Source organism: Centrocercus urophasianus, unplaced genomic scaffold, assembly GCF_019232065.1.
Source record: "Centrocercus urophasianus isolate 14NV4802_14NV808 unplaced genomic scaffold, USGS_Curo_1.0 seq_33, whole genome shotgun sequence".
Taxonomy (NCBI): Eukaryota; Metazoa; Chordata; class Aves; order Galliformes; family Phasianidae; genus Centrocercus; species Centrocercus urophasianus.
The window spans coordinates 3636208-3658621 of record NW_024884900.1 but is presented as its reverse complement, the minus strand read 5'-3'; the positions used below and the strand labels follow the sequence as shown (position 1 = coordinate 3658621).

General features: G+C 50.8%; 1 protein-coding gene across 1 annotated transcript; it reads left to right on the top strand.

The window, feature by feature from the left end:
- The first annotated feature begins 73 nt into the window (after positions 1-73).
- CPD (carboxypeptidase D) lies at positions 74-22393 on the top strand. Its single transcript, XM_042830397.1, has 21 exons — positions 74-729; positions 1441-1688; positions 7559-7701; positions 8318-8487; positions 9074-9441; positions 9847-10038; positions 10877-11044; positions 12197-12306; positions 12464-12566; positions 13018-13160; positions 13719-13888; positions 14430-14741; positions 15927-16122; positions 16394-16529; positions 17316-17462; positions 17864-17959; positions 18053-18117; positions 18254-18385; positions 18652-18837; positions 19146-19245; positions 19901-22393. The coding sequence occupies exons 1-21, from the start codon at positions 74-76 to the stop codon at positions 20125-20127; spliced, it is 4068 nt and encodes a 1355-aa protein (XP_042686331.1). The 3' UTR covers positions 20128-22393.
- Positions 22394-22414: the final 21 nt, after the last annotated feature.

Here is a 22414-nt window from a genome sequence, read left to right as displayed (position 1 = left end):
GAGCGGCGCGCCCGCCCCCTCCCGGTGCCCGGCGGCTCCGCGGCGCGGCGGGGTCGGGGCGCGCGGCCGGGTCATGGCGAGCGCGGTGCGGGGGCCGCGTGTGCTGCTGCCGCTCTGCGCGCTGCTGGCGCTGCTGGGCCCGGCGCGCGGCACGCACATCAAGAAGGCGGAGGCGGCGGAGCCCGGCGAGGAGCTGCGGTACCTGCACGCGGCCGAGCTGGGCGAGGCGCTGCGGGATCTGGCGGCCTCGGCCCCGCCGGGCCTGGCGCGGCTCTTCAGCATCGGCGAATCGGTGGAGGGGCGGCCGCTGTGGGTGCTGCGACTGACGGCGGGGCAGGAAGCGCCCCGGACAGGCGAGGAGCCCGGCGGGCCGCCCATACCCGGGCGGCCGCAGGTGAAGCTGGTGGGCAACATGCACGGCGACGAGCCCCTGGCGCGGCCGCTGCTGCTGAGGCTGGCCCGGGAGCTGGTGCGGGGCTGGGCCGGCGGCGACGCGCGGATCGGCCGCCTGCTGAACGCCACCGACCTCTACCTGCTTCCCAGCCTCAACCCCGACGGCTTCGAGCGCGCCCGGGAGGGAGACTGCGGCGGCGGCGGGGCGAGCGGCCGGGAGAACAGCCGCGGCCGGGACCTCAACCGCAGCTTCCCCGACCAATTCGAGGCCTCCGAGCCCGACCTGGGCCCCGTGCCCGAGGTGCGAGCCCTCATCGCCTGGATGCGGCGCAACAAGTGAGTGCGGGGCGGCCCTGCGCCGTCCGGGCTGCTTTCCTACCGGCGCCCGACCTTCGGCGCTGCCCTCTGCGGCGCAGGCCGCTCTCTGCTCTCTCCCGTTCAGCTTTGGGGAGCGAGGTTTAGTTCGAGGGCTCTCCTTGTTAACGCTCGGCATGTGGCTGCCCATCGAGAGCCGTGCTTGGGGAGGCCCTGCAGGCTGCACCGTGACTGGTGTGTCCTGCTCAGACAGCTTGGTTATCCAGGAGCCTCCTGGTTTGGTGCAGTTCAAATTTAGCTGCAAGAGAAACCTTTGCATGTGCTTAATATCATTTTGGAAATTACTTTTTGCTTTGTTTGTTAGTTTAATGGTTTTGCAAAGGTGAGGTGAGGTTTTCATTTAAACCAGGCTGGAATAGAAAGAATGCCATCCTTTGTGCACCAGCTGGGGCTGCTGCGCTCACTGCACCAACATAGTGCTGGTACAGGAGGGAATGGGTAAACAGAACTGCTTGACTTAAATAATAAAACAAACAAAAAGAAATAGATAGCAGGTATAACCCAATTCACGTGAGCTGTCTGATGCAAGGATGCAGGTATTGGTCGTGGTACCTCTGCTCAGAAATGTGCTGAACTTCAATTCTCTTTCTGGTGGAGACGGCTGTTGCTGGCTTCTTATTCGCAGCATTCTGACGTGACTCTTAGTTCTTTCCTTCTCCTTCCCAACTCCAGGTTTCTGCTCTCTGGCAACCTGCACGGTGGCTCAGTGGTTGCAAGCTATCCCTATGATGACTCGCCCACACATAAGCCCACAGGAGTCTACAGTAAATCAGCTGATGATGAAGTGTTCAAATATTTGGCAAAAGCTTATGCATCACATCACCCCATAATGAAGACTGGCAAGCCAAATTGCCCTGGTGAGGAGGGAGAGACCTTCCCAGAGGGCATCACCAATGGTGCTCAGTGGTATGATGTGGAAGGTAAGCTTTGCTGCTGAGCCACTCTCACTGCTACTTTGGTTCACATCATGGTGTATAGAAATGATTTCTTGGTCCTGCTGAGAAGCAGTAGTGATGGCCACCAAGGGAAGGATGGTAGGTAAGCGATGTTTTTAGCTTGGGATGTGTTCTAGCAGCTTGAAATGGTTTCATGGTCACATTGGCTAGTGCTTGGTGAATCTCAGCGTGGGAGGGTCTTGTAAGAAACAGATCACAGCACACTGGAGGGCTCTTCTGCCCTCATTAAGTTGCCAGAGAGTCATCCTGCACACAGTTGGCTTCATCTGCCAAAGGGACTATCGTAAGATCTTGAGACAGTTACCAAGTTTTAACAATGCTACAGGAAGGTGAACTTGTGTTAATGTACTGAAGACCCAAGCAGCATTGATCTGAAACCAGGGCCAGTATTCTGCAAGAGTTTTTAACCCTTTTTTTTTAAGGGTTCTAAACTTGTAGGTTTGTAAGTGGTTACAAGGTGGTCAGGTGTGAAGGTGTAGAATGATGTGAGTGCACGGTGTGAGCTAACCCAGCTGCTCTCCCTGAGGTGGGGTGGTTTGGCCACACGGCGGGCTGTGCTGCGTGTGTCACTTCTGCTGCTGCTGCTGAGACTTAAGTGTCACTTTGTGGTGAGGTGCTCTTGTGCAAAGGAGTCCTTGAGTAGCGGGAAGAGAAATCTTGGTTGTGCCCTTAGAGAGAATTACAGCATTTCCACACCCCCTCTGCGGAAGTTGTACAACCACAGGCTCACCAGACAGCACGGTGACTTCTGTGGTGAGGACAAAGCACCAATCTGGCAGAACTGGTCTGAAGAAGTTGCACTGCTTTGCTGTGTCTGGACTGCTCTGCTTTCCCTCGCACTGGGGCTGATGCAGAAGGCAGGAGTGCAATGAAATCAGGCGTAGTGGATCCCAAATAGCTTGCAGCTTAACAAATTCTGAACATACGGTGTCTCTCCAAAAAACGGATTTCAGAGCTGAATCATATGCTTAACCCGATGTCCACGTTTCTGGGGAAGCAAGGAGGGTGATCCATTATTAGACCTGCTTACGTCACCGCCGTGCTGGAGAAGGAAGTCCTTATTGCAGCGGTTGGATGGATCATTCCTGAAGATTTCACTGCTCTGATAAGCTGCGGTGTTCAAACAAGATGTGGCTCTGCCATGTTTGCTAACAGCTGTCTCCTCTCCTCCGCCCTGCCGAGCACAGCACTGTGTTTACTGGCCTCAAGGTTCACTCTGGAAAGCAGAAAGTTCAGCACAAGGAAGGCTTGTGTAATCTTGTGCATCTGCTCGTGACGGAACAGGATATCCTGGATGATCTGTGCTGCCTTGTTCTGGTGGTGGTTGTTATCAGCAACCGTTGAGATCAATAGGTTTCTTTGCTGTAGCTCCAGGGCTTTTGGCTTCTTCCTGAACTGGGCTGGGTGTGCTCTGGAGGGAGGCTGCTTTGAGCTTTCAGTTTCCCTGCTCCTGGAGCAAGAAATGCTTCTCACCACAGTGTTAACTTCATCCTCCTGCTGGGACAGGGAATGCCCCATCAGTGCCAGCCAGCCCGTAGAAGGTTTGCTAGCAGCTGTTGCACAGGTGTGAACCTTTCGGGCTGCCTTTGTGTTGGAAGCTACTGAAGCTGGGGTTTGCCTGCTTTCTTCATGTAGGAAATGGCAAGGTGTGAGCTAGACCACAGCACTGTGGTTTATAACCTGATGGCCTCCAACTTTCCGCCTCTGCGGAAACAAACCCTTGAGCTGTGACAAACCACAACCCTGGGCTCTGTGCTGATGGCTGCAGGCAGTGATTATAGGCAGTGTGCTGACAACACCAGCTCAGAATGAAGTGCTGCTAGGCTGGCACCTGTGCCATCTCAGCCACACCGTAACTTCCATCTGGCTGCTGATCAGGAGGGCGATGGCAGCCCTTGGAGCACATCCCACACTGGTGTGCAACCCACCATTGAGGGAAGAGTGCAGATGAGCTAACAGATAACACGGGGGGCAGCCTGCACATTTTGGAGTTGTGTCAAGTTTCAGTATGGCTTTGTGGTTTTGGGTGTTAACGCTGATTTTCAGTAGTGGATGGAGAGTCGGTGGTATGCTGCTATACTCAGACAGAGAGGCTTTTCCCAGTAACTGCAGAACTGGAATGCGTGGGGGAGGGAGGATGGGAGCTTCCTGGCTGGGCTGAGCTCTGGTGAGAAGCATATGACATGCCTGAGGTGCAGAGCAAGTGCTGGTGGCCTGCAGAGCAGGTTGTGCTGGGAAAGGCTGCAGCCTCCAAGTGAACTTAAGCCAGGAAAAAACAAAGAATTGAGAACAAAATGTTTCAACAGGTGGAAATTTTCCTACCACGTTTTATTGTGTGAAATCAAACGTGCTGGAAAGCCAATTGCTGTGGGATTCTTTGCTACCAGTTAGGCTTACGCTGGTGCCAGACCCCATTAACTTTGTTTTCAGTATCCTCTTATGTGTATCAAGCTAAGGTGGCAAGTGCAAACCATCCGAGTAATTCTTAAGGTCAAGCGTGAGCAGAGTATGGCTCCTTGCCATGCAGCTCAACGTGGCTGCTGCGTTCCAGCTGCTATAGATAAGCGTGTCTGGCACTGCTAGGGCTATCTCTGCTGTACATGTGCTTAGTCTTCCTTCCCTTGTAACCTCTAGGGCTTTTAACTACTGAATGGCCAGTTCAGAGCGAGAAAATGATTGGAAATGTGGGCTGTTTTCTGATGCGGCTTAGTGCAGTCTGAGTCGAGAAGGGTGGCTGTCCTGGAGAGTCCATGAACGTGAGGAACTTTTGTCTGTGGGATGGATGTGTTTGCCTTCAGGTGGTAAAGGCCCTGACTCAGAAATGGACTTAATTGTGACATTGATTGGGGTGTTTTATGGGCTGCCTCAGGAGGCTTTTTCTTTATTTGTAGCCTCTCTGTAAAAGATGCTTTCCTTGCTGCTTTCAATCTGTGCTGTGAAGGTGCTGGAGGTCCCTACCAGGTATTAGGGCAGGGAGGGGTTTGGTGGGGGTTAGGTGTGTGTTTGCCAACTTCTGAGCAGCTTATGGTGACACTGAACTCGGAGCAGTTGAAAGGAGCCCTGAGAGCAGCAGCTGCTTATGAGATCCCTGCTGTGGCCTCTGCTTCCTGGGCATGGAACTGCAAGGAACTGCACAGTGTGAGCTCTGATGGAAGGTCTCACCCATGGCTTCCTGGGTTATACAGTTAGCTGTCGTTGTGTTTACATACGAGTCCTTAATGTAAATCTTTAATGTAATTTTTTTTTTTTTCCTTGAGAAAAGTGTTGGCTTGGTTGCTAGAGGCTCTGATGCCTCTTTTCACACCTAACGTGAGCAGCGCAGTGCATGTGAAGATGCTGCTCTGCTCCTCAGGGCCCTGGAAGGCTGCAGGGTGCACTGCACTGGGCTGGATTGTGAGCTGCTGGAGCTGGAGGCTGAAACCTCACCTCCTCTGAGTTTTAATGACTGCAGACTAATGGACCAAAACATTCCTCTGCCTTTCTGGGGCTGCTGCTGGTCTCACGCTGTGAGGCAATCAGCCCTGTCCACAGAGGAAGCAACTTGTGCAGTGTATTTAATCACGTTTCTTGCCTTGCGCCATCTGCTCTCCCTGCAGAGCAGGCAGGAGCCCTTTTCTGCTGTGGCTGAGCTGCAGCTCTCCATCTCCTAATGTCTGCTCCGCTGAGAGCTGGAATTAGAGAGCTTTCTCTATCGTGAAGTTTGAAAATTGAGTCTTTCCAAGCTGGCCTAAAAGGCTTCTCTGGCATCTGGTGCATTTATGGTGTTGGGAGCTCCGGGCATGACTCGAGCGCTGCATTCTGCTGCCTGGTGTGGAGCTTGGCAGGGAGCAGAAGCATCCTGTAGGGCTCCTGTGCTGCGAGAGGTCTGAGCCAGCTGCCTGAAGGGCAGCCCTGATGCTCAAGGGATGGGACAGAGCAGGGGGAGGTTCTGCTGGGCAGGGCTGCTTCTGCATTGGAAAGCGAGGGCTCAGCTCCAGCCGTTGTGGTACAGTCTGTACACCTGCACATCTCCTGCCTACCCCTGCGAGGTTGTGCAGATGGCATATGGAAAAATATGTGATTCCACATGCTGTAAAAATAGCTGTCCTGCTCTGCAGTGGGTCTGTGAGAAAGCCAAATATGTTCAGTACGTACAATCCAAATTTTCAAGCATGCAGTGGACTATTTCTTGAAGAGACTCTCACTGAAATCAATATACCACGCTCCAATTTAGTCCGTTACTGCTCTATTATGGGTGAGCATCTGTCCTAAATTTACTTGAATGGCAGATGAAGCACTAAATATGCTTCATAATGGGTCTGGTTTATGTATGGATGTTTTCAAATGCATTAGTATCCCACTATGAACAGATGGTTCCAGGCTGGCAAATCATTCCGCTCTGCACAGAGTTTACATCCTGCTGTGGGCTGCTTCTCTGAGCCTGGTAACAGGAGCTGTGTAAAACCAGAGTCACAGGCCTGGCACCTCCAACCTCCTGAGCTGAGCTTTACAAGTGGGTTGTTTTGGTTTTTGTTTTTTTTTTTTTAGGTCCTCAATCATTTTTTTGGGGCCAGAAAAACCTCTTTCCTGTTTTAATCTCATCCTGCGCACAGGCTGCAGTGCTCTCTGTCTAGTGGGAAGTGCCATTTGATTTGCTACGAGGGCTGCCTGTTCCCTTGGTAGCAGGCTCCCAGGAGAACCAGGAAGAACTGGGACATCTCTGATCCAGCCCCCATCCCTCCTGTCTTCCCAGAGGTCTGTGCTGTCAGTCCATCTGTTTCACCAGAATGCCATGGGGCTCTTTGATTCAGGACAGCAGTCCCTGTTCTGGACAGTGAGTGCTCACAGCTGCCATGCTCACTGGAAGACTGCTGTGCTTGGAGCAGTGCTGATACCTTTCCAGGCCGTGCCTTGTCACAGCCTCTGCCAGTGCCAGGCTGTGTCTTTGCACTATGGCTACCCATCTTTTCCAGCTAGTTAGCCATCCAGCTCGCATTTCTTAGACTTATCTACTGGGATCTTGCTGTTTGAAAGGCTTGTGGTGTTGTGGGGTCATGCTGCTTACTATTGAAAGCTCCCGTGAGTGTCCAGAGCATTGTGTTTACAGCCCTGAGCTCTGGACCATTGAGGCGGTACCCAGCAGCCTCACGTCTCACTGGTAATTCATTTGTTCCTGTTTGAGAAACAGATCTGCACGTTGAAGGTTGATCTTAACTTCAGCAAATGGGATCGGGGTGCTTGCTAGAACAAGGTGACCTTTTTCACATGTAGCAGTGCCTGTGGTTTCTCTGAAAGGAAAGAATGAACAGATAAACTTGATGCTCTCACGCACTCCTGTTTTCCGGTGCTCACGGGCTGGTTGGTTTCACACTGAACTGTGGAACTTCCCCAGGTTGGCACTCTGATGTTGGCATTTTTTTGTGTCAAGCCTGAAGCTTGTTTTGGATGGAACTGCTTCTCCTACAGGCAGGCCTTACAAGTCTGAGGCTAGTTTGCAGCACACGTGAAGGACTGCAGCAGCAACATTCCAGCTCTGTGTGCCTGCCATGCTGTCTGGGCTCTGTAGCATTTGGCAGAGAGCTTCCCAGTGATATGAACCCAGAGGTGTTGGCAAGTGCTGGAAGTTCAGCTGACAGAGCAGCAGGCAGTCCTTTTGGCCTCACAGCTTAATGCCCAGTGTGCTTGTTACTGGGAGAGGAGAGCTCTGTCTCCCCCAGGACAGGTTTTCACAGTGATCCCATCTGACTTTTCTGCTGAGGTTCATCCTGGTGAGATGCCACAGGGGGCTGAAGGACAGAGGGGAGTGTGCATCCTGTGTACTGTTGTCGTGACACATCTCTGCCTTGTTTTCTCAGGTGGGATGCAGGATTACAACTACGTGTGGGCCGACTGCTTTGAGATCACACTGGAGCTGTCCTGCTGCAAATACCCACTGACCTCTGAGCTCCAGCAGGAGTGGGAGAACAATCATGAATCCCTCCTTTCTTTCATTGAGAAGGTAGTGTGAGCTGGTGTGGGGCCTGGGGACAACACCTGAGAAACCCCTGTGCCCTTGCTGGGCTGGGAGCACTGCATCAGCTGCTCTCACGGGCTGTGTGTGGTAACACAGCTGCTGCAGAGGTTGCGCAGAGGTTGGGGACTACAAAGCTTCTGTGCATCTCTGTGGTTCTGCCACAGTTCCCACATCCTCAGTGATAGTGAGCTCCTCCAAGAGGCCTCATGGGGTACAGTGTTACGCAGAAGGACTGTGAGTTGCAGATCTCACTACCCACGTATGCCCTGAGTAGGGGACAGTTTAGCTTGAGGAGGGAGGCAGCTGTGTTCTGTCCCTTGATGTGGCCTGTAACCCTGCTCTGTTCATTGTGTTGCGTGCCCACGTTGACAAATGGGAGGATTAGCTAGGTAGGATCAGTTTTGAGAAGCTGCTGCATGCTGAATTTCCTGTCCTTGCTCCCAGGCCAAGCACTGTCTAAATCATGGGCCCTTGTTTGTCTTTGCCTGGCAGCTGTCCTGCTCTGTGCACGTGGGAACAGGAGGGGATGGTGTCGCTGGTGAGGACACTGTTGACCTGCTGTTACCTATCTTCAGCCAGAGCCTTGTGTTGTTTTCCTCAGGTCCACATTGGAGTGAAAGGTTTTGTCAGGGATGCAGTCACCAAGGTTGGTTTGGAGAATGCAACCATTGTTGTTGCTGGCATTGCCCATAACATCACAGCAGGCAAATACGGCGACTACCACCGGCTGCTGGTGCCTGGGACCTACAACGTGACCGCTGTTGTGATGGGGTAATGTCTCCATGGTGCTGCCTACTGCTCGTGTTACTTTACTTCATTTCTTCCCCCTGAGCACGTTGTGTGTTTAAGGGGCTTGGCTGGAAGCTGCAGCAGGAAAGGTGTCCTGCAATGGATTAGAGCTGCAGCTGTGTTTGTTCACCCCTGCCCTGCTGTGGTGGGGAGCTGCTGGATGCACAGCACTTCTTCCTTTATTTGTTTGTGTCAACCTGTATCTTACTTGTGGGCAAAAGGAGAAAGTGCAGCAGGTCATCTCAGTAAGGGTTTGCCTCACATATGGGGGTAAACGTGTTGCTTGCTGCTGGCTAGCCCTGTGCTGCACCTGCAGATTCTTGCCTGGAGAGTCCATAAACAGGAACTGACGCCTCTGACGCAGCAAGGGGCAGCAGCATGGTTGGATTTGGAGGCAGGGGGATGAGCCCCATCAGCTTGTTTTGCTGGTGAATCTCTCACATAATTGTTAACATCTGAATGTGCTCAGACTGGGAGGAGGAGGATGGGGAAACATGCAAAGGTTTTGGCCTCTGTTCTGCAGAGCCTCCTTGCTGAAGCCTGTTCTTTTTTTTTTTTTTTCTTACAGTTACACACCACTGACCAGGGAAAACATTGAGGTGAAGGAGGGAGATGCAACAGAAGTGGATTTCTTCTTGCAACCGACTGTGATGGCACCAGCTCCCAACCTCACACAGCTCACGACAACACCCGCTCCTGCTTCTATCGTTGCCTCTACTGTGGTGCAGCCCGAAGCCCCGAGCCCAACCTCCCTCCATCAGCCCATCCAACCTGTGGACTTTCGCCACCACCACTTCTCAGATATGGAGATCTTTCTGCGGCGCTACGCCAACGAGTTCCCCAACATCACCCGGCTGTACTCCGCGGGCAAGTCGGTGGAGCTGCGGGAGCTCTACGTGATGGAGATCTCTGACAACCCTGGTGTCCACGAAGCAGGTAATGAGGGAGATTCTTTCTAGCCAAACACAAATGCGAGTGGTAGACCCTTAGATTTGGGAGACTGTGGGCAGAGCGAAAAGGAAATGCAGCACTGGCATCTGAAGAGAGGCTGAGCTCCTCCTCTTTAGAAAGACCAGGTGCAGTGGATGATGCTTGGGTCAGTTAAAGAGCATTGCTAGGGAAATTTACCTGAGTGGGTGGGACTCTGGGGTCAGAAAGACCAAGCACCCTCCTTGCACTAATATTCGTCCTCTTGGTGTTGTGGGAGCAGAAGGATACGTATTAGGTAAATGCCCTCTGGCCTGGAGAAAGGTCTGAGTGCAGTGCTCATGGTGGTGAGGTGTCTCCAAGCTTCAGTATAGCAATCATAATTACCTCTTCGGCATGGCTGTGTGTCTGCAGGTGAGCCAGAGTTCAAGTATATTGGTAACATGCACGGGAATGAAGTTGTGGGGCGAGAGCTGCTGCTGAACCTCATCGAGTACCTCTGCAAGAACTTCGGCACAGATCCTGAAGTGACTGACTTGGTCCAGAGCACACGGATCCACATCATGCCATCCATGAACCCAGACGGCTATGAGAAGTCCCAGGAAGGTAATGCTGCCCGTGCTGTGGGATTTCCAGCTCTGAGAATGAGACCTGTGGTCTGTCATACCTCTGGGAAGTCTGGAAGCATTCTGCTGGGACTGAAGTGCTGTCGGCACAGGGGGGATGGGAAGGGACTGGTGTGTGCAATGGAATGAGTGGGTGGACCCAGCACTGCAGGAAGTGGGTGGCTGACTGATGCCTGAAGTGGTTGGAAAGAGCTCTTATGCTTCTGCAGTGCTGTATATGCTGCCCCTGTTTGGGTCCCCTTATGGTTTGTGGCTATCCCAAGGCTTATTTAAAAACAAAAAAAGACATTCCTTTTACATAGCTCATACTTGTTATGCTTTGGTCCATGCTTTTAGTAACATGTGATGTGGGAGCCAGGCAGTCTGCGGAGCACTAGTCCAAGGGTAATATAGGCTTTTATTGTGGTGTTGAAATTGGCAAAAACATTCATGGAAGTCCTTCAAACTGCGTGGCTTTTGCAGATTGGCCCAACAAAGCTTGTCCAGAACAATTTTCTGGAAGTAGACCTCTTCTTGTGTTTAACACAGAACTTGTCCAGCTGGTTTGAGAAGGTCTGAGATTCTGTGGTCATGACAGCAGCTGCTGGGATTGTTCATGGTTCAGTGTCTTTCTGCCAGCTGAGGCCTGACTGGGCCCCCAGACACCTCTATGCACTCCTGCTGGAGGAAGGTGGATGTCCTGTCATTCTGGGGTGCAGGGAGCCTGCATTGTTGCATTCCTTGCTGTTTTCCACTGATCAACAGTATGAGGACACGGCTTCCACAGCAAAATGGGGAATTGCATAGGGTTCAAACCTGAACTTGTGTTCATTTTTCAGGAGACAGAGGAGGAACCGTTGGCAGAAACAACAGCAACAACTACGACCTGAACCGGAACTTCCCAGATCAGTTCTTCCAGGTGGCAGACCCTCCGCAGCCCGAAACTCTGGCTGTCATGAGCTGGCTGAAGACTTATCCATTCGTGCTTTCAGCAAACCTGCACGGAGGTACGTCAGCCACACCAGGCTCCTTTCTCACCACTGAGGTTTGAGAATGCAGGAATATCTCTGCTGTGTTTATGGCATGGAGTGAGGGACACTGCTGTGAAACAGCAGGAGCAAAAGCAGCCGGGTTCCTGTGCGGGGGATGGTGCCTGTAGAAAAAGGGGAAACCAAACTTACTGTTGCTTGGTTGGAGGTTGTGTTTCTGGAAGGTGGATCAGATTCTGAAAGCCATGTCCCCCAAGCACGCTTGTAGGCAGTTGAAGAGGCTGCTGAGAGGAGCACAGCCACTTTTCTGTGGGAGGGAGCACATGCACAGGACAGCAGCTGGCATGTTGCCTGTGAGGTGATGGGGCAATTGGGATGGACTGCCCTGTCAGCAGCTGCTCAGTGGCTGCTTCTGTGAATGTGGAAGTGCCTTGGCCATCAGAGGCTTCGCAGTATGTATAAATTGAGGGGAAAACGATGTAATCCTGAGGGTTCCCTGCCTCAAATTGCACGGCAGAATGATGAAATTTGCTGCAATTTAATTATCATTTTAGAATGATCTAAATGAAGTCTTTGCATTGCAGCTTATTCCCTAGACACTTTATCTGCTGGCTTGGAGCTGTGTGGTGACCTGCAGGTGTTGCTCTGTGCTAGCATGTAATTCTGTAGTGCAGAAATACAGTGTGTGGGTGAGAGGGAGCTGGCTGTTCTCCAGCAGCAGCACTGTCTGTGTCCCACAGTGCCATTAACACAGCTTCCTTAGGGAAAGTTTCAGCCAGCCAGAGCTGTCATAGTCTGCCTGCCCTTGCAGTAAGCTCCAGAAGGCTGACAAGCTGCAGCAGTTGGGTCAGGGGCACCAGGAGTGTTTTCGAAAATTTCCTTTGTGTTCACTCCTCTGGGAAAGTGATTATTAGCAGGCTGTGCCCATCCCTCCAGAATGTTAAGGCACAGCTTTGACGTGTCGTGGTTGGGGTTTGCCTTCCTTATTGGATGCAGTCTCATCTTTTCCTGTGCTTTTGTTGTCTCTTCTGTTCACTGTGCCTAATGCTACGTTTATAGCCAAGTCTTGAGAGCTTGGTCCTGACCTTCTTAAAGAAAAGCTTCTTCTGTTAGGCTGAGGACTCCATTGAAAAGCTTGCAAGTCTGAGTTGAATCTCACTTTCTCTGCAGGTTCTCTGGTGGTTAATTACCCCTATGATGACGATGAACAAGGAGTGGCCATATACAGCAAATCCCCAGACGATGCTGTGTTTCAGCAGCTGGCACTTTCCTACTCCAAGGTAAAGCTCTAAAATGGGAAATGCTATCTGCCAGGATAGTTCTTGATGCTATCATGAGCTCTCTGAGCGTGTGGTAGGGGAGCCAGTCTGTTAGAACAGAAGTGCCAGTGGCTATAGAGAGCAGATTCAGCTTCACATGTTGCATCTTGTTTTTCAGGAAAATAAAAAGATGTATCAGGGAAGCCCGTGTAAGGATATGTACCCCAACGAGTACTTCCCACATGGCATCACAAATGGGGCCCAGTGGTACAATGTTCCAGGTGAAGTCATCCTGAAGTCTCTTGCAGTGTTTCTTTCCAAGTTAACGCGTGTGCAGCTGAAAGAATTTAGTCTGATCAGTCACAGGCTTTGCATCTCTCAACCCAGATTCCTGGGACTTGGATTTCTTTTGTAACCTCTTCAGTAAAGTACCCAGGTTAAGTCATTCCGGAGGGGAGGAATTTATGGTGTGGTGTTTCTGGTTACCAGCAGTATAATGGACATGAAAGGCATTTACGAGGAGGGTGGATGTCTGCAGTGTTGACAACCCCCTGAAGCTTGAATCTTGCCTCATGTTAAAAGCCTTTTACTTTGGTATTAATTGCATGTGGTAGTTAGAATTTAATCGTTCTCTGGTATCTGATTTATTTATTTTTTATCTTTTTTCTATGAGCTATGTTACTGCTTCCTTCAGGAGGTCATATCAAAACTTCTTTTACATTCCTCTTGTAGGTGGGATGCAAGACTGGAATTACTTAAACACAAACTGCTTTGAAGTGACCATTGAGTTGGGCTGTGTGAAATACCCAGACGCAGAGGAGCTCCCAAAGTACTGGGAGCAGAACCGCAGGTCCCTCCTGCAGTTCATGAAACAGGTGAGACACCTGGACTCCAAAAGATGGTGAGAGCTGCCTCTTAGGCCTGGATTAGAGGTGCTGGAATAAGCAGGCTGATCTGCACACTGCAGTGAGTGCTGCTTCCTACCCAGTCCAAGTCCCTTCTCCACAGCAATCCTTCCATCTGAACATGCATTGATTTCTTCTTCTCCCCTCCTTAACATGCCAAAAATCTGTATGGAAACAGCAGCCAGGTGATGCAGGTGGGGGCATTTCATTTCCCAATAGCTCAGTTTTCCCTTGGCTAGAGTGTCCCTTCTGTGCTGTTTCCATCTGACTCACGGCTGCTGGCAGCACGGTGCAGCTGGGGCATGCAAACAGAGGTGTGGGGCAGAGCGTACGTGCCGTCATGGCATCGTGAGCCAAACAATTGCCCATTCATTGTGCTCGTGTGACCTTTGTCCACTCCAGCTTCACCTGAGCCCTTTTGGAACGCGTTGCTCCTCCAGGAGCGCTGGGAGCTCTGCATGTCAGCACTCCCACAGCGCTGCGTGTTGGAGGGCTGGTGCTGAGTGGGGCTCTCCGGGTCTGTTCCAGGTTCACCGTGGGGTCTGGGGCTTCGTGCTGGATGCCACGGATGGAAGGGGCATCCTCAATGCCACCATCAGCGTCGCTGAGATCAACCACCCAGTGACCACCTACAAGGATGGAGACTACTGGCGCCTCTTGGTGCAGGGGACGTACAAAATCACAGCATCTGCACGAGGGTGAGCGAGCCGTGGTGCACGGGATGGGTGCTGCACAGCTGCCACAGTGCTCTCCTGGCTTCTTAGTCAAGAGCTGACAAAGCTGTGCTACCCTGATGTCGGGACGTGTTCCTTTGGTGACAGTGTAGGGTCCAGATCTTCCCTTGCTTGGAGGTGGTTTGGGCAAGCAACTTGGTGTTTTTAGGGGAAATTCTCACACAGGCAGCTGCCTGCAGAAATGATTTCAACGGCTTCCAAAACCTTGTTGTTCTCTGGGTTAAAGCTGCCTGACCTGTCATCCTCCCTGCCTGCCACGTAACCCTGCAATACCAGTGCCAGAAGCAGCTCAAGGCTGTGCTGGGTCCTGAGCTGCTCCCTGCCCTGCCTTTCCCATATCCCTTTTGAGGAGTTTTTTTTTTGCTGTTTGTATTTGTGCCTCTTGCTTCCTTTGGCTGCAGAGCAGCAGCAGTCTTGTGCTGAGTATCTGGGCAGGAGGGGGGATGGCTCGGTGTGTGAGGCCTCAACCCCTGATGTTTTCTTGTCCCTTCTTCTCCCTGGGCAGGTACAATCCTGTCACTAAGACGGTGGCAGTTGACAGCGAAGGTGCTGTGCAAGTCAACTTCACTCTTAAACGGACAGATGCCAAAGTGGAGGAGGGGAAAGCACCAGTCCTGAATACCCCAGACACCAGCGACCCCAATGAGAAGGAGTTTGAGACTCTGATCAAGGATCTCTCTGCTGAGAATGGTGTGGAACACCTCCTGCTTTCCTCCTCGGGGAAAGTCTCTCCTTATCGGTACCGCCCTTACAAGGACCTCTCCGAGTTCCTCCGAGGCCTCTACCTGAACTACCCACACATCACAAATCTCTCCAGGTGAAAACTCCGAGCAGCAGTGCTCAGCTCCTCCATGAGCAGCGACCTGTGGCAGAGAAATAGTGCAATGATGAGCTGTGAATGCGATACAGAGATGGGGGGAGCTTGTTCCTGTCCTACCCTGTGGTGCATGAGCTCAGAGGAGCCCCAGATGTAAGGGCATGGTGGCAGAGCATTGGCTGCAGGGACCCACAGACACATCCACATGCTTTTTCCTGAGACCTCATTTTATTGACTGAAACCTAGGGTGCAGTTAGCTGCCCTGGGTGCCTTGCACTGATATTCCCAGCATTGAGATGCCAGGTTTCTGCAGACACACTCTATTCCCTGTTTTCCAATCCCTGTCTGACATCTAAGCTGCACAAGTGGACAAATATGGCTTCGGAATCTTAGAATTGTAGAATATTCTGGGTCAGAAGAGACCCATGAGGATCATAAATCCGATGGCATTTTTTTCAATGCTTTCCTTTCAGCTTTTAATTTAACATTGTGAGATGTATTTGAGGTAATGCCCTGAGCCAAGCTCTCTGCCCTCCTGCAGGAGCTGCCTTGTGGTTCTCTGCTCTCCCTTGTGACCTGTAGCTATTACCCTCTGTCAACTTCAGAAGGCACAAATCCGGCCTCTTTGTCCCAGGCCCCTGGTTACTTGTTGTCACCAGGCACAGTGTGCTCATGTGCTGTCCGTGCTGGTGCCAAGGCTGCCCTTCTGATCTGTAGCCTCTATTGTCCTTCCAGTTGCATCAGCCCTGATTGTGTTCCCTGCTTTGCTTGCATTCACTTCGCTAACTTAATGGCACAACTGTAGAAACAAGTTCTGCACTGCTGGAAATAGGCCTGCTTTTGTCCTCTGAACTGGGTGCTTTATGAATTAGTTTGATCTCTGGATGTATCCTGCTCTGATTAAAGAGGAGAAAAAAAGTCCAAAGCAAACAAACCCACTTTGGAAGCGTGGAGGCATTTAGCCATTCCTTCCACACGTGGTGTTATAGGCTACATAGAGATGCATGGAGCATTGAGTGTTCCGTGCATCTCTGCCTGGATGCTTGTGATGTGGCTGTGTGTTCTGTGCCACTTGTCTCAGTAACCTGCTTGGGGAAGGAGGCAGCATTCCCTTGACACCAGGGTTTCTCCACAAGGCCAAGCTCTGTTCCTGAGCTCACACTCTGCTTTCTTCTCTCTCGGCAGCCTGGGTCAGAGCGTTGAGTTCCGTCAGATTTGGTCCCTTGAAATCTCCAACAAGCCCAACCAGTCTGAGCCTGAGGAGCCCAAGATCCGCTTTGTTGCTGGGATTCATGGGAACGCTCCTGTTGGTACCGAGCTGCTCCTGACACTGGCAGAATTTCTTTGCATGAACTACAAGAAGAACGCTGCTGTTACAAAGGTGAGGAGCTCTGCTGCGAGGGACAGTCTTGGAGCCCTCCAGTTGTATCCTGAGAAGACAGCACTCGTCAGGAGAGACTTGTCTTGTTTTGGCCTGTGGGTCCTGTGCATGCAGGGAGGATGTTAGGAGATCTGTGGGGCCAGTGGGAACCTGTGGCTCATGAAATCAATGGAAGCAGCTATTTCTAGGAAAAGATTGAGACAAAGGAGATGTACAGAGAACAAACCCTATTAATTGTACTGATGTGTTGTTTCCTTCCTGCTTTGTTCAGCTCATTGACCGAACACGGATTGTGATTGTGCCATCCCTGAACCCAGACGGACGGGAGGTAGCACAGGAGAGGGGCTGCACCTCCAAGATAGGCCAGACTAATGCCCATGGCAGAGATCTGGACACAGACTTCACAGGTAAAGCTAACTGATGCAAACTGATGTGTGGTGCCCCATAGAAATGCGGGCTGCAGTAGAAGTCTCCTGCTGGCTGGCCTCTCTAGGGTTGGAGGTACTTATCTGATTGTGGGGTCTTCCTGTAAAGAGGGCAGTGCTCCTGCCTCAGAGCTGAAGTAGCACAGCTGCTGGGAAACGTCCAAAGCTTGAATTCCCCTTAGAGACTGTAATTTGCAGACCTTTGTACGGAAAGGAGAAGACAAAGCAGAGCTCTTTTGGAGCAGTCCAGAGATCATACAGTATTTTTTCCTGTTAATTGATTTCTTTCAGTGCTACGTTTCTGAAAAGCATTCTCTATTCTTGCTCCTTGGAAACAGTTTCCTTTTTTCATGCTTTTAACTGCCTGTTACATCCAGCTCTGTACCACTGCTATGCCCACCTTTCCTGGAGAAGAAGTGTTTTCTCTGGCCACCTTTGGCTGGAATCATCCCAAGTGCTTTCTTAGGTGTCAGTTCAGGGACAATGAAGAAAGCAAACACACATGAAATACCCTCTGCATCACAAAAGTAAATAGATTGGGAAACCAGTCATTTTTCACATTTGTTAAGCTTTGCAGATGAATTCCAACCATGAGCAGTGTGGATGAGATGCTTTACTTAATCTTTCAGAAGCAATTTGCTGAGATCTAGCAAATATATTTTCAGGCAGATAATTTCAGCCATAAAGAAGAAACATTTCTGCAAGCCTGTCAAATAGCAGAGAAAGCTGTCATCAATCCCTTTTCCTATTTGTTGTTCTTACTTACAGGCAATTACTCCAGGTATTCAGGAACACAAGAGCCCGAAACCAAAGCCATGGAGAACTTGATATTGAAGCAAGACTTTAGCCTCTCTGTTGCTCTAGATGGTGGATCTTTGCTTGTCACTTATCCCTACGATAAGCCAGTGCAGACAGGTATGACTGACTCCTCCAGGGTCTTCAGTGCAGTTAGGCTCTGGCCAGTCATGTGGCTGCATGGTGAAAGAGCTTGTCCTTTTTTTGTGCTGATGGTGTGCTGTAGCCTCCTTTTGGCTTTAACCCCTTGGCTCTGGAGAACTGCTGGCAGTCTGTAAAGCAAAGCTCAGCACCCTGACAGGATTCAGCTTGGAGTCAGAACATTTACTGTTTCTGTTTTCAGAACAGTATTTCAGTTTTTCCTCTGTGTGTGATACCACCCCTAGATGTAAGAAGAAATCTGAAATCCCCCTGAAGCAACACGTGTGACTGTTTTATATCGGATCATGGGGTTAGAATAGGAATATCTTCCCCCACTCAATAGGACCTGCATTCCTAATGTCTCACCTTCCTGTTTGTAGTGGAGAACAAAGAAACACTGAAGCATTTGGCATCTGTATATGCAAACAACCATCCGTCGATGCATTTAGGCCAGCCAGGATGTCCAAATAAGTCCGGTAGGTTTGGTTCAATCCTTTGAACCCCTGACCACTTGTGCTGGGTTCTGCTAGGAGCAGATCAGTCTGATTGCTGTGTTCTTACTCTCACAGATGAGAATATTCCTGGGGGTGTGATCCGTGGCTCTGAATGGCACAGCCACCTGGGAAGTATGAAGGTACTTCATCTCATCACAACGCTTTCCTTCCTTGCAGATATGTCTTTAAATTTGGGCAAAACCTCAACCATCTTCAGCTGCACTCTGGGAAACCTTTTAAATGCTGTCTCTTGTAACTGTGGTGGTTTTCTTTCAGGATTTCAGCGTTACATTTGGTCACTGTCCTGAGATCACTGTTTATACCAGCTGCTGCTACTTCCCCAGTGCAGGGCAGCTCCCTGGCCTGTGGGCAGAACACAGGAGGTCTCTCCTTAGCATGCTTGTGGAGGTGAGCAGTGGTCTGGGGGCAGAAATCCTTGTTGGGAGTGAAGGTGTTGGGATGGGTGCCTTTCTTTCTAGTGGGCTGAGCAGCCCTTGCAGTATTATATAATCTTATTTCTGAAGGGAGAAGGGGAATATCACGGTGGGGTGATGATTAAGGTTGCTGAAGAGCATGCTATATTTTAAGGGGAGGCTAGATCCTGTTTTAGTTCAAAATATGCCTTACACGTGGACTGGAACATGAGGCATTTGAAATGCTTTGTTTTGTTTCAGGTTCACAAGGGAGTCCATGGATTTGTCCAAGACAAGAGTGGCAAGGCAATTTCTAAAGCTGTCATTGTTCTTAATGAAGGTTTGAGGGTTTGTACTAAAGAAGGTGGCTATTTCCATGTGCTGTTGGCTCCTGGTTTGCATAACATCAATGCTATAGCTGACGGGTACCAACAGAAGCATATGCAGGTATGTGAACATCTATTGGAGCTCTCCCTTGCTTTCATATGAAGGCATCCATCCCTAACTGCTCTTACCTGGGCTGTATCTTGTTGGCTGTGTTTACCTTCTGGCTACAGTAGTTGTCTTCTGCCTTGTGGTAATGGAGAAGAATTTCTGAACAAGGCAGAGTTTTTCTGGGCAACAGTTTTTCCCTACACTGCATTTATCTTTAGTATCTGCCTGGTTCTGCCCTGGGCAGCAGATGTCTTTTTTCTTTAGATACCTACCAGATGTGTAAACACTGAGACAGACTGAGTCCTTGTATCTTTCCATAGGTCTTGGTACGTCATGATGCACCCAGCTCTGTGTTCATTGTATTTGACATGGAAAACAAGATATTTGGTCTGCCAAGGGAGCTGGTTGTAACAGTTGCAGGTAAAGTGATAGCTTCATTCAAAGCTTTGAGCCTCGTTTTCTGGGCTGGTTCATGCTGACAGTAACCCTTATTTTTTTTATTTTTATTTTTTTAAACTGGATTCTGGAAGAGTAGCCTGCAGCATTGAGTTTCCTCCTCCTGTTTTCCCTTCTGAACACATGCTTGGCCCTGCAGACTGGTCCAAAAGCCTTTGGTTCTAGTGATGCTGGGCTAGCAGATAAAAACAGAGGAAGTGGAGAATGTTGCAGGGATCTGAAGGGTCCTGAATGGACCTTGAGATGGCTAGAAGGGGGAGAACCTGTATGTGCATAGGGCTGGGACCTAGCAGATCTTACATTTTCCCTAGGCCTCTTTGCATGGTCTGGCACTGGGCAAGCACTAAGGAATTTATATGTTTTATATTTCTGTCATTGTGGCTGCTGCTGGGGAAGCTGGGGTTAGTTCCCAGTGTACTGCAGAGGAGCTCACTGATGTTATCTTAAATTGCTAGCCCAGAAAATGTAGTGCTTCTGTACTGTGACTGAGCTCCTTCCTCCTGGGGCACAGAAGTGAGGAAAGCAGCTGTGATTGTGTGAGGGAGGATTGATACTGGAGAATGTAGAAGCCTCTGAGGTGAGGAATATAGAATTAAATTCAGTGTCTTCTCTCTGGCAGGTGCAAGTATGTCAGCTCTGATCCTCACTGCCTGTATCATCTGGTGTGTCTGCTCAATTAAGTCCAACAGACACAAGGATGGCTTCCACCGCCTGCGGCAGCACCACGACGATTACGAGGATGAAATCCGCATGATGTCCACCGGCTCCAAGAAATCCCTCTTGAGCCACGAATTCCAGGATGAAACAGACACTGAAGAAGAAACATTGTACTCCAGCAAACACTGACACCTCCCTGAGAGGAAAGGAAGCTTCCATGGACTAGCCCCAGCGGGAGGGAGGGGTGATCCCTCTGGATCAGTTTTGAGACATTAATTTGCAGGACTGTGTTTGGGTGGCAGCTCCTGACTTCCTTCTGCTGTTTGCTCTGTTCCTATGTACATGCAAATCAGTGGGTGTTAGAGGCTGTGTTTGGGTTAAGGGCATGGCTTATGTTTTTAGGGCAAGGTCTGGAGGTTCACATGACGCTGACTGGAAGGTGATTAAGCAGGTTGGCCAGCAGAGTTCCTAACACTTCCCCAGCATCTCAGCACTGTGAGCAGATGGTGGGGAAGTGTTCCAAGACCTGTGTAGGGTCGTAGTCACGACACTCTGAAGTGGTATCTACCTGTTTTGATTTCATTTTTCTTACTGTGTGTGGTGGAAGCCTTGATCCATCACCAGCTCCACGTTCTGCAGAGCAGCCTTTGGAAACAGCCTGTACTTGCTTCTCAGCTGCTCCCTTGGAGCTTTTCCCTACCTTGAGATGCTGTGCTCAGCCACACTGCAGTGGTTGTGGAGCACCTCTAATGTGTTGCTAGTTCCAAGTGGTGATATGGCATCCTGAAGGCTGGAGGAGATGACATCAATTCTTGGTGTGAACTGGAGAAAGGAGCAGATGTCAGAGCTTCTGCGAATTCTGACCAAGTTCAGCAGCTTGTCAGCTCTGCAGAACTGCTGTTCCTGGTTCTGGGGAAGAAAATTATGTCCCCATCATACTTGGTTGCATCTCATTTATGTGGGCTTGGCTTTTGCACAAGTTGGTGTTTCAGCAGTGCAGTGTCTGAAAGCACGACTGGAGGTTGTTCTGAGCATTATTGGAGTAGCAGAGAGAAAGGGTATCCATGGCCTGACTTTGGTCTTGACTTTTGAAGAGCAGTTGCACCCTTTGCTGTTGTGCATTTAATACCATTTAGTGATCAGAGCACTTAGAAAACTCTCATCAAGCTCTGGTGATGCTAGGCACCACATTAGCCTGCTGGCCTAACTTAGTTCTGCTACTACAGTGTCCCTGAAGTACGTAGCAAGAGCTCCACCTGCTTGTATGTCTGCAGCGTGCTGTGGAGGCCTGAGTGCAAGGTGTGAGGAAGGGCTGAGTGGCTGTGCTGGAGGGAAAAGCAGCCAAATTCTCTTCTGGAGCACTGAAGTAATTGGAAAGAGGAGCTGCAATGTGCATCTTTCAGCTGCGTTGAATTTGTGGGGCAATGAAGGGTGCCCAGAAGGGCAGGATGCCCAAGACATTTGATTTCCAAAGCCTTCATATATTTCTGAAGTTCTCGTGCTTTCTGGGCAGAAGTCTGGGGTTAGAATTAGGCACTTATTTCCTTGCTGCTCATTCTTTTTTGTTTATTTCTTTTTCCCAACGGACTGAACTCTACAGTGCCTGGAGCACTCACTGCCTTGGATATCCCACATATCCTGAGCTGATCTGCCTCCAGCAGGCCAAGGAGATCTGCTCCTGAGATCTGCATGGGGCAGTGCTGGAGTGTTTGCACCCAAATGTGTGATGAGGGCTCTGGAGGAACAGCGCAGTAAATTCCCTGTCCCAGGCTGCTGGTCCCTCTCTTGCAAGGAACCCCACGGGTGGTAGATGCCTCTCCAGAGCTATGGAGCTGTGGCTGTGCTGAAGGTCTCGGCAGCTGCCTGGAAGGTTGAAGGTGACCCTTGGGTGGCTGCAGACCTTCTTCCCTCATCTGTGGTGTTGGTATAGGGCAAGAAGCACGGGGTAAGATCCGGCTGGAGCAGTGCTCTGCAAACAGGGAGGTGATCGTCCACACTGCTGTCCTGCATCGCTGTGGCGTGAATGAGCCCCTCGGTGCCTCTGCCCTGCAAAGCCCATGCGGGGTCCCAGCTCCATGCTGGGTTTGGTGCTGGACTGTGACTTAAGCAGCTCCTGGAGCGCCGCGTGGGCAGAGCTGTCCCCAGCAATAAGTCCTTGGGAATCGACACACGGGAGGTGAGCGGGGCTGATAGGGCCGATGGTTTTGTAGCCGTGTGAGACTTCTCTGTGCCGCAGTGGTGCTCAGCGTGCCGAGGAGCCCATCCATCTTTCTGTCCATCCGTCCGTCTGTCCGTGGAAGCGTCTGCCCCACGCGCACTGTGCCTTCGCTGCACGTTTCCACTAGGGCTCGAAGCGCCCTTCCCGGGGAGGCAAGGGCCGGTGCTGCCCCGCGCTGGGCCCTCGGGTCGTTTTTTACCTGTATACCAATAACCTGTATAAAACTATTTTGATGTCCGCCCGCCTTCTCTCGTTCTT

What these genes read in the sequence shown, in the direction of transcription:
- CPD (XM_042830397.1), top strand. Translation starts at nt 74, where the DNA reads ATGGCGAGCGCGGTGCGGGGGCCGCGTGTGCTGCTGCCGCTCTGCGCG. An exon ending in AGAACGCTGCTGTTACAAAG is followed by an intron (nt 16,123 to 16,393) that starts GTGAGGAGCTCT and finishes TGCTTTGTTCAG; the next exon opens with CTCATTGACCGAACACGGAT. An exon ending in TCCTTAGCATGCTTGTGGAG is followed by an intron (nt 18,386 to 18,651) that starts GTGAGCAGTGGT and finishes GTTTTGTTTCAG; the next exon opens with GTTCACAAGGGAGTCCATGG.